We start from the raw sequence: 11,980 nt of genomic DNA on the forward strand, positions 1-11,980 counted from the left end.
TTAAGTCGGTAGGCGCGGGCAGTCGCCCCAGGCGTGAGCAGGTTGGTGTAAAAAAAAGAAATCAGTTTCTTAGGGTCATCACCTAGCACGGCTGTTGCTATCGGAGGTGTTTCAAGCCTGGGGATATGGGAGCCAAACTGAGAGCTAAGGGCATGGCGGAGTTGAAGATACCTAAAAAACATTCTATTAGGGAGGTTGAAGTCAGTTCTGAGGGCCTGGAAGGGTCTGACAGAGCCATTGGTAATAACCTGGGACAGAAAGATAACGCCCCCGGCTAGCCACACAGAGCGGTCGGGGATCGTAGAGAGTTCGGGAAGTAGGGGATTGTCCCAAAGGGGGGTGTGGGAGTGAAACCTAGGGGCCCCAGTAATGGACGTGGCCTGTTGCCAAATCAAACAGTGGTGGGACAACATGTCTCTCGTCGGGACGGAAGGTCCCCCGGAGCCACGCATAAGGAGACGGAGCGGGTGTACGACCAGAGTGTAGTGTGGGGAGCATACCAGTGAGGCATAGCGATCTTTGTCAGTCTGATTGAAATAGTAGAAATGGGACAGTTGAGCGGCCAGATAGTAATAGTGCAGGTCTGGTAGGGCGGTGCCGCCCAGGTGGGTAGGACATTTCAGAACACTCCATGAGAGCTTGTGTCGAGACGAACCCCAAACAAACGTGTTTAAGATGGCCTCCAAGGATTTGAAGGTTCTGAGAGGGATGCGCAGGGGAGCATGCCAAAACACATAGAGCAGCTTGGGGAGGAGAATCATTTTGACCAAGTTTACACGGCCCATCACCCCAAGGGGGAGACGGGACCAAATCTGGGTTTTTTGCTTGAGCAGGGTGAATAAGGGTTCCACATTTAAAAGGGTGTAGTCAGTCAGCAATCGTGAACATTGCACTCCCAAATATTTCACCTGACTTGCCCTGACCAAGGGCATTGCCGCCTGATCAGCGGACGGGGCACCTAAGTCTAAAGGGAGGATCTGGGACTTGGACCAGTTGATACGTAATCCAGAGTATTCCCCAAACTGCTCTATCAATCGCAGGGCTGCTTGCAAAGAGGGACCCGAGTCTTCGAGGTATAATAACATATCGTCAGCGTATAAACTGAGGGTTTCTGTCAAAAGGCCCGAACGCAGGCCCTTAATTTGCGGGTGAGCACGAATGGCAATGGCCAGCGGCTCAACCGCGAGGGCATACAGGAGAGGGGACAACGGGCAACCCTGGCGAGTACCCCTAGACAGAGGGAAAGGATCCGAGATCCTGCCATTAACCTGGATCCGGGCAGTGGGAGCGCTATATAAAAGCTGAATCCACTTAATAAAATTAGGGCCAAAGCCAAAGTTAGTCAGGCATTCCCATAGGTAACTCCATTCAACGGAGTCAAACGCCTTCGCGGCATCCAGACTCACGACTACCCGGGAACCGATGTTATCGTGGGTGGCCTGCAGATTCATAAAGAGTCTGCGGAGATTGAAGGCAGTATTTTTATTAGGCATGAACCCCGTTTGATCTGGATGTATAAGGCTGAGGACAACTTTATTGAGTCGCAGGGCCAGAATTTTAGCCAGGATTTTTACATCCAGCTGTAGGAGGGAAATCGGGCGGTACGACTCTGGGTAGTAGGGGTCCTTACCGGGCTTGGGTATGAGGACAACAAGGGCCTCCCCCATAGAGGCGGGAAGGGACATTGTGTCGAACATATGGGTGTATAACGTGTGCAGTTCTGGGATTAGCGTGTCTTGAAAATGAGAATAAAATTCCAGGGGCAGCCCGTCCGAGCCAGGCGCCTTGGAGGATGGGAGGGAGGCAAGTGCCTCGGCAATACAGTCAGGGGAGATGGGGGCTTCCAGGAGGGTTCTCTGCTCTGGGCTGATAGAGGGGAAATCTATGGAGTGAAGGAATTGGGTGAGGTCAGCGTGTGTGTGTCTGGTTGTGGAGGTATATAGATTGGAGTAGAACATTCTAAACTCACGTAAAATCAGGTCAGGGTCAGAGATCAAGTCGTCGGCGGCGCCACGGAGCTGAACCACCACCGGAGGGCTATGGTCAAGCCGGGCCATATAAGCTAGCAGTTTGCCCGCCCGCTCGCCGTGTTCAAACACACGCTGTCTACTAAAGAAAAGGCCCTGCTTCGCTTTCTCATAATGAAGGTGATCAGTCAGTCGGGACTGGAGGCGGAGCTGGGTGGCATGTTCCAGGGAAGGGTCCGTCACAAACAGTTGCTCAAGGGATTGTAGGCGCTCCTCAGCCTGTGTCAGTGCCTGTCTAGAGTTAGCCTTGTACCTGTTAATACGGGTGATCAGGAGCAGCCTAGCATGAAGCTTAAATGACTCCCATATTGACCCAGGGGACGCAGATCCCGCGTTTGAGCGGAGAAAAAAAACTAGTTCCCTCTGTAGGTCCTCCAGATCTGGGATAACCGTAAGCCAGAAGGGGTTCAGTCTCCACACACGGGGGGGGACAGTCGCAGGCAGTCTCAGCGTCAACCAGTATGGAGAGTGGTCCGACAGCACCCTGGCGTCAAAGCCGACCTCCAATAATTCGGGAAGCAGGGAGGGAGAGAGCAGGGCCATGTCTATACGAGACATAGCTCGGCGGGCGGGGGTGAAGCAAGAAAAGGCCTGTGTTGTTGGATGCTTATGTCTCCAGGAGTCTGTCATGGCCAGTTCAGCTGCAAATCTGCCGAATCTAGTGGTATGAGGGGGGGAAGACGTGTGGTCAGGTGCGCCAAGTCGGTCGAGACTGGGGTTGATGGTCATGTTGAAATCACCTATCCAGATTACCGGGACTGTAGGGAATTTGGTCATAAAATTAAGACCTTCGTGCAGGGCCTGAAACTGGAAAGGTGGTGGTATGTAAAACGCCATAATAAGCATCGTCAGGCCGCTCACAGTGGCATGTAAAAATAGGAATCTACCGTGAGGGTCTGAGCATAGGTCATGTAACTGGAACTGCACAGTTTTAGCAATTAAAATGGCTACACCTCGGGAATGGGAAGTGTGAGGGGCGCTGTACATCCAGCCGACCCAAGGTTTTCTAAGCGCCCTTTGGGACTGGCCTGTAAGGTGAGTCTCGACGAGGATCGAGATGTCCACTTTCAGGCGTTTGAGGTGAGTAAGGACGGCTAATCTCTTGGGTTAGCGCCAAGGCCCCTGACATTCCAGGTTACAAATTTAAGCGCAGCCATGGAACATGTCGGCACAGATTAAACTAGTGTAGGCCCCCGGCCCAGAAAGTTCGGGCATGCAGGGCGCCTGGGCAACCTCCGGATCCTCCATGGCTGGCAGCAACAAATACAAGAACACATTTGCAATAAAGTTACAGCTGTAAATAACACAATATAAAACACATAGAACCAGTAAAACAGTCATAACAATGCCTACTCTGGACCAGCGGGGCAAAACAAAAAAACTGTCACTCGCCGCAGCCGCGGTAGTAACTGCTGGCCAGGGAAACAGCACAAACATGGGCGCAATTATAACAGACTGCAGAGCAGACAGTGCAGCAGGTTGCAGTGGGTGTACGTTTCAGAGCAAGAGTCAGCAGGTCGTCTGAGAGACCAGGTAGAAGCATAACGCGTGGGGCTGACAGGAGAAAGAAAAAGGGAAAGAAAAAAAAAAAAAAAAAAAAAAGGGGGGGGGGGGGGGGGAACCCAGGCATGTGGAAAAAATGGGCCCAATAGGGGAGACAAGGAGTTCAAGCAGTACATGGTTACCTCCGTGTGCATCAGTAAAAATAGGGAGGGAAGGGAGAGAGGGGAGAGTGAAAAAATGGAGCGAGACAGGGGCAGGGGTGGCACGTCCCAGAACATGGCCCCCCTCACGATCTGCGCCATCACACCGGTGTTCATCTCAGAGAAAACAATGAAGGGTGCACGGGAGTCTGACAAAGGAGGGGAGGCAGAAACTGTGAATTCAGGGCACAGAGAAAGTCCAGCGGCGGTCACCGCAGAGGGCAATCAGCACAGCGTTCTCCCATGCAGGGGGTGATAGCAGCAAAAATGGAGGCAATCCATAGGGTCAAAAGAGAAAAAAAGAGGGGGGGTATAGTAGAGGGAACAGGAGAGGGCAGGGATCACTCACGGTAGCCAAGGTGGATAGGTAGGCACTACTCGGGGGCTGTAGTGGTCAGCTGTCAAGCAGGGCCTTGCACCAACTGGTCTGACTTTTTTAGATGTTTTTTTGGCAAAGTCTAATCTGGCTTTTCTATTCTTCAGGCTTATGAATGTATTGTTCTTGTGAAGTCTTCTCTTGATTGTAGACTTTGAAAATGATACGGCCATCTTGTGGAGAGTGTCCTTCACTTGTCTGGATGTTGTGAATAGGTTTTTCCTTACCATAGAGAGAATCCTGCGATCATCCACCACTGTTGTCTTCTGTAGACGTCCAGGCCTTTTTTATGTTGCGCAGCTCACCAGTGCTTTCTTCTTTCCTTAGAATGGACCAAACTGTTGATTTGGCCATTCCTAATGTTGCTTCAATCTCTCTGATGGATTTTTTTTCCTTTTTGAAGCCTTACAATCGCCTGTTTCACTGGCATTGACAGCTCCTTTGATTGCATAGATTCCAAATCCACACAAATACCACACTTAAAATTAACTCCAGACCTTTTACTTGCTTAACTGATGAGGAAATAACAAAGGAGTAGCCCACATCTGGCAAGGAAACAACTTTTGATTAAATTGTCCAATTACTTTTGGCCCCTTGAAAAAGGGGGGTGGCTATTCTTAAGCTCTGTAATTCCTAAAACCTTCCTCCGAATTGGATGTACATATGCTCAAATTAAACCCGAGAGTGAGCACTTTCAGGCCATATCCATTATATAACTAGTGCTTAAATATGTTTTGGTAAATACCTGAGAATCTAAAATTGTGCCTGTGTCCAAATATATATGGACCTAACTGTATGTATGATTCTTTTTCTGCACAAAATACTTGTATGTCTATAACTAATGCCTCGTTTCCACTGAGCGGAACGGTTCGGGACGGTACAGTTTGGAAGGGTTAGAATGGTCCGGCCTATTCAGGTGAGTGTTTCCACTGCAAGTCGGGCCGCCAGGGCCCATATGGGGTTTAGAAAAAATGCCTAACGTGGCGTCACACTAGTGCAACAAGGAATGCTACAAACAACAACAATGGAGGTCATCCAGCAGCTCGTCTTTTCTTTACTTGCCTTTTGGTTCTTTGTAGTTAAAATACATGCCACACTGTATTAAAGAAGGTTGCGAGCGGCATTGAGAAACACAGCAGAAAAGAGAACTTCTAGCTTGGATATTTAGCCGGGAGGATAAGTACACCTTTGTGCGGCAAAGACAAAGACGGCAGCACTATAGGGTAAGCAACTGTATGCCATTTGTCATGTAGTTCTACTCGTATTAAAAATATAAATAAGAAAGAATAAGGAAAAATGTAATATAAGATGTGAAAGATATACATTATGTATTGAACACCATACATGTTGCACACGTATGTAAAAGGGCCATTAAAGGCGAACTTCTTTGCTATGAGTTTATTAGCTGATCGATCAAAGCGAATCTGCAAATGCAAACAGTTGAATAGGAATGTGCAGCACTTACTGTGTATATATATATATATATATATATATATATATATATATATATATAATGTAGCGCTGGTATTTTTAATGCCGATGCTAGCATTTTTGTAAATTTAAGTTTGTCTGAAGCTGCAATTTGGTTAAGACTAATTATGCAAAAGTTTTGGCTTCTGTACCAGTTTGGCTGGGTTGTGCTAATTTCCACTTGACTGTGGATGTTGCTGTCACCACCGGTAAGTGTTGGAAATGCAACAAGCTAAATGTATTGGGTACCCCTTTTACTCAGAAACAGCCCGGTGGGAGTGGTCTACCAGCTGTGTATTATGGGTAAGGGTACTTAAGGTACCGACGCCATTTTATGTGGTGGTTGGTTCCGTTTTTTCCAACTTCGTGGACCTCCTGGCCTGAGGTGTGTGCTGCCTTTTTCAATGTCTCAGGGCCGGCTGGCCTGAGGCTCCATGACTGAAAGGTAGGCCCAGGGGTGATCCTGTGCTGTCTTGCCTGCGGGGATCCAGGGGAGGACTTTTCTGAGGAGGACAGAGCAATAAGGCTGGTGCCTTATGGAGAAGCCTGGAGACTCAGTTGGAGGATGCATCCTGGGTTGTCTACCACACAGTATCGCCGGGTCAGCTGAAAGAATCAGGTACTGTAGGGAAACCCTTTAATTTTTGCAACCAGAAGCTTATCGTGCCTTCCTGTGGCAGAGGATTGCATAACAAGATCGCTAAACTTATCGAGTCTATGGCAGAGACTTTGACCAAGCATCTCACCGGCTGCTAGGTCAGTGAGAGAGGCCCATCCGGTGATTGCTAGATCCATCTTGTGGAAATGGTTTGTCCTCTGGATCAAGGAAATACCTTTAACCCGCAAAACTACAAAGGTACCTGAATTCCCCTCTATTGCAAAAGTGTGTGTTTTTGTTAAATAAACACTCAGAAAAAGGACTAAGTGCTACAACGGGACCCCTAAGACGGACATTTACCCCCCTCATGACCAGACCTTTTTTTGCGACAAAGCACTGCACTACTTTAAAGTGGACCTTCAGTAATTTTTTTCAACTTTCCATCTATTAAATCTTCTGCCCTTGTCGTTTTAACTTTGCATAGTAAAACATTTTTTTTCTGCCAGTAAATATCTTATACAGACCACTTCTTGTTTCTTGTCTGGTAAAAAGCCTAGGTTTATGACATCATCCACAGCTCTCTCACTCTCGTGAGAGTTTGCCAGGAAGGGAGGGGTGGTGAGTCATAGGAGGGTGAATGAGAGCTGCAGAGCTGGAGGTGTGCCTCTGTGTGTCTGTGTCAATCCAGCAAGTGAACATGCAACAGCTTCAGCTGCCCTCAGTTATAAAGGATGCAGCCAGACTCTGGAGGGAGATTCCTGCTGCATATTCTGTATGTATGTATATATATATATATATATATATATATATATATATACATAAATACTCCTCGTGTTATTATGTTGCTCGCTTTTATACATGATGCTATCTGTCCGTGTAAAGTATATTATATATGTTGTATTAATATGTTGTATTTTTTGTGAAAGGTTACCATCTGTGTTTTATTTATTTTTTTAGATGCTTCTCCTTTTGTCAAAGCAGCACCGCCAACGAGTCATTTGGGCTCTCCCCCGTGCCAATGAGTGGTAGGATGTGACCGTCCCGGGATTCACACACACACATAGTGGGTGCACAATTTCAGAATGTCAGAGGAAACATTTTCATACCTTTGTGCAAAGCTACATCCAGCGATGGAGAAGCAAAGCACCAACTTCAGAGCCAGTTTGCCTGTGAGGAAAAGAGTTGCCATTGCCATTGCACTGTGAAAGCTGGCTGCCAACAGTGAATACAGAAGTATAGGTCATCTTTTTGGTGTCAGTAAATCATCAGTATGCCGGTGTGTGCAGGACTTCTGTAAGGCTGTCTGCACATTGCTACATCCTGAAATTGTTCATTTTCCGGACAGGGAAAAACTTAAAGACATGGCTGACTACTTTGAGAACAGGTGGAGCCTTCCACAGTGTGTTGGTACTATTGATGGCTCACACATACCAATAATAGCACCACAAGAATACCACACTGACCACTTCAACAGAAAAAGCTGGCATTCCATCATCCTTCAGGGAGTAGTCGATGGAAAAGGGCTATTCTGGAGTGTGAATGTAGGAAAGCTTGGGAGTTTGCTTGATGCTCGGGTTCTATGATTGTCCACATTTTGGGATTGTGTTGGCCAGGAAGGCCTGTACCCTGTTTGAACTAAGAACATTTGTGGGGTGAGCATTGGCTATTATGTGCTTGGGGACTCTGCCTTCCCTTTACAAAATTGTCTCCTGAAACCATTTCCTGACAATGGCCGCCTGACACCAGAACAACAAACCTACAACAAGAAAACATCCAGGGCACGGGTCGTAGTGGAAAATGCATTCGGAAGACTTAAGGGTAGATGGCGGTGTCTTAAAAAGAGGAATGACAGTGACATTAAACTTGCCAAATCCATGGTGCTTACTTGCTGTGCTATTCATAATCTTTGTGAAAGTCTTGGAGAAGACTTCCACCAGGATTGGAATACATCTTCAAAAGAATGAGTACTAGTAATAACAGCACAGGATATCAAAGAAGACTGCAGTGAAATATGTCAGGCTCGGATGCAGCACCTCAAAGTTTAATTCATTACCATGAATTTTTAAAAGTTTTACTAAAGTATTACTATAGTTTTAATAAAGTGTTACATTAAATCAGACATACTCAAAAAAGTCTATCATGTTTTTTATTTTACAAAATATAATCTTTCTATATATTCTTGATATTCACAAAAACAAGTGTACAGGTCCTGTGCTGCCTGATTGAAAGGCACTACTGTCTGGGTGGTGACCTGGGATCACGACTGGCTCCAAGCACTTGAACAAGCTGACCAAGGACACAGAGGAAGGCCTGGTTGAAGGTAGCCAACTGCTCCATCTGCTTCCGGGCGATTTCTGCCTCCTGGCGCATAGCTTCCTGTGCATCCTGAGGCAGTGCCTGAAACCGCCTCTCAGAAAGGTTCTCAATGCCTTTCCTCTGCTGCCTGCATATCCTCCATGACTGTGCACAGACCCAGCTGCAACCGTCTCCTTTCACCTGGAATATACAAAAGACCAGAATAGCGTTTTTGGTAGCAATTGGTACAAAAACTGGGTGTATATATATGTGTATATATATATATATATATATATATATATATATATATATATATATATATTAGCTGTACCTCCCTTGCTCATCTGCCCCACCAATGCACATCTGCCCTACAACTGTACTCCCTGCTCATCTGCTTAACCACTGTGACCCCCCTGCTCATCTGCCCCACCCCTATACCTCCATGCACATCTGCTCCACCACTGAACCATCTTCTCATCTGTCCTAACACTGAACTTATCTGCTCATCTGTCCCACCACTGTAACCCCCTTTCTAATCTGCCCCACAAGACTGTACACCCCTGCTCCTCTGCCCCACTGCTGTAACCCACTGCTCATCTGTCCCACCAATGTACCTCCTGTGCATCTGTCTCACCTCTGTTCCCCCTGCTCTCCTGCCCCACCTCTGTTCCCCCGATCTCCTGCCCCACCTCTGTCCCCCCTGCTCATCTGCCCCACCAATTCACCTCCTTTCACATCTGCCCCACTGCTTTTCTCTCCCACTGCTGAACTCATTCTCATCTCTTCCACCACTGTACCCCCTGCTCATCTGCCCCACTGCTGAACCCCGTCTCATCTCTTCCATCACTGTACCCCCCGCTCATCTGCCCCACCGCTGTACCCTCCTGCTCTTTTGTTCCATCTCTGAACCCCTCCTGATCATTCTGATCATTTTCCCCAGCACTGTACCCTCTTCTCATCTAGGATATGCGTGATATGCAAAGTGGAGATTTTTTTTAAGAAAATGCAAAATTACAACTTTCACTATTATCATCAAGTCTTACCAGTGTGCCGGGGTGCATTGGGTATACTCTGTGGTTGGCTACCCTGGGGTTGGGTACTCTGTGGTTGGCTAGATGAAATTGTACTGGTGCTGCTGAAAGATGTTGAAGGACCATTGTCGAAAAAGTTTGACGCATCATTGGAGAGTCCATCAACTGTATCTGAAAATGCACATATGGTTATATATATTTTTTAAATGGTTAGCAGAGCAAAATCCTATTTCAAGTATAAAAAAAATGCTTACCAACGGGCTCTATGATGGATTCGAGAAGTGCAGTTGCAGAGTCCAGACCTGCCTCCCTGCCTTGGTTTGCTGACCTATGACCGTAAATGGCATCCATGGAATCCTACCACCTCCAAGTACTCCGACTGTTTTCACTACGGCTGTTGGCGTTCTTAATTTTTTTTATATTGCCCTTTAAGCTTCTTAAGCTTTACCCTACACTGACCCGACGTCCGTTCAAATCCCTCGGCTGCCATCCACTGAGAAATATCTTTATACACTTTTTAATTTCTCACTGATCCACCAAGCTCACTGAATAACGCTATCACCAATTATAGTTAGGAAAGTAGATAGTTCCTGAGATGACCAGACCCTGCTGTTGTTTGCAGGCATCCTTCTCCTATTAACTGGACTGAACGGTGACGTGGTGTTTGTTTTGCGCTTTCCTTTGACGTGAGCATTGACATTTTTCTGTCCACCAATCAGTGGAATGTGTGATGCCAGTAGCTCCGCCCTAACCATACCGTACCATTTTCTATGGGCCCACATCTGAAGGAGGACCAGTGCGTTCTGAAGGATGAATGGTGCGGTATAGTTTAGTTGCATGGGCCGCTTTCATAATGGAAACACTCAAAATAGCGTACCATACCGAACCAACCCGAACCGATCAGCTCAGTGAAAACGAGGCATAAATGTATTTCATCTGAAGCATATAATTATGCTATAGGACCTTGTTCTCTTAATGAAAATTACAATGCTAGAAAACAACATCACAGTGAAATGTGCTGCTTATAGTATGCAATGTGAGATATCACTATTTAATAAATCATGCTATCATTGTATACCCCAGAAAAAAAAAACAACATAGTGCTTGTTATACAGTCAACAACTTACACATTTAAATTTTCCTTATTTCTTTCTTATAGCACCAGATGAAATTACTGTTCAGCCTTCTGTGCAAAGTAAATCTAACATATACTAAGAACTGGTTTCAGAAGAATTTTGCACCAAAGATGAAGAAAGCAAGCAAAATAGGACTACAAAGCCTGACAAGAGCACAACAGCGCGTTTAAATCTCTTTATTCTGCTTGGCATTACGTTTTTATATTATACATACACTGTTGAAATTGTTTCTGAACAGAATAGGTGTTAGAGTTGTATTCTATTATGGACTTATGAACAGCTCTTAGCAGCATAAGATGATAGGCTGGACCAGTATACAAATACTTGGACTATCTGAACTGTATTTCGAACAGATATTCAATTTATGGCATCCTCTTCAATGCAGTATTTTGTTGTTTTGGTCCGAGTGGACAGAGGTGGAACTTTCCTTCCCCTTTCTACCCCTCCTGTTTTTCTTAGTACCAATCATATGCTACCTTTTCTTCTACCTGGAAACCCTCTACTCCCAAATCATTTTCTTATATTCTTCAATAATTGTTATTCTAGTCCCCATCATCATCATTGTTCCTTTTTTCACTGGATAAAACTGAGTAGAACACTGGTTAATGACACTTGAATAAATAAACATCTTTCATAGATTATCGGTCAGATATTGTGATAGGAACAGGAAATGTACAGATTTTGACTGAGGATTATAATTGTTCTAGATAATGTTGATGGTTGTACTGCCATATACCGTCTATGCTTGTGTGTTTCAATAATCCATGTATATAATCATTTCCAGTATGTACCGCCATATGATAATTTTGTATTTGTTGCCTCATTATAAATACCTTGAAAACCAGTAATATAAGATCGAACCAAATAAATTGTTTCTATCAGCTATTTAAAATCAGTTTTTCTGCAATACTATACTTTTATTAAGTGCATTTGTGTAAGATATACATGTAAAGAAAAAGATCGAGAAACGATAATTATTTAAAGGTATAAAGTGTGGACACCTGAAGATGCCTGTATATACTTGCAACAGGGGAGAGCTGGCAGTCTTTCAGACAGAGTTCCACTGAAACAGACTTGCCTACACACGATCACACCAAAGTCCGTTCATTTAGAACATGATGACATACGACGGGACTAGAAAAAGGAAGTTTAGTAGCCAGTAGCCAATAGCTGCCCTTGCGTCGCTTTTGGTCTGCCAGAATAGCATACAGACGAACGGTTTTCCCAACAGGAATTGATTCCGTTGGAAAGATTTAAAACATGTTCTATTGCTAGGTCCATCAGAATTTTTGAAAAAAAAAAGTGCGATGAAGCCCACATACGATCGGAATAGCCGATGAAATT

General features: G+C 45.4%; 1 protein-coding gene across 1 annotated transcript in view; it reads left to right on the plus strand.

Annotated features, from left to right (window-relative positions):
• Window positions 1–11,531, plus strand: part of LOC143928080 (complement factor H-like) — a 250,907-nt gene extending 239,376 nt beyond the window's left edge. The window contains exon 12 of the mRNA XM_077452695.1: window positions 10,660–11,531. Coding sequence (XP_077308821.1) covers window positions 10,660–10,715 — 56 coding nt within the window. The 3' untranslated portion in view covers window positions 10,716–11,531. The remainder of the gene's footprint in view (window positions 1–10,659) is intronic.
• The last annotated feature ends 449 nt before the right edge of the window (window positions 11,532–11,980 follow it).

Source organism: Lithobates pipiens, unplaced genomic scaffold, assembly GCF_037356315.1.
Source record: "Lithobates pipiens isolate NorthernLeopardFrog02 unplaced genomic scaffold, aLitPip1_a1.2 Scaffold_23, whole genome shotgun sequence".
NCBI lineage: Eukaryota > Metazoa > Chordata > Amphibia > Anura > Ranidae > Lithobates > Lithobates pipiens.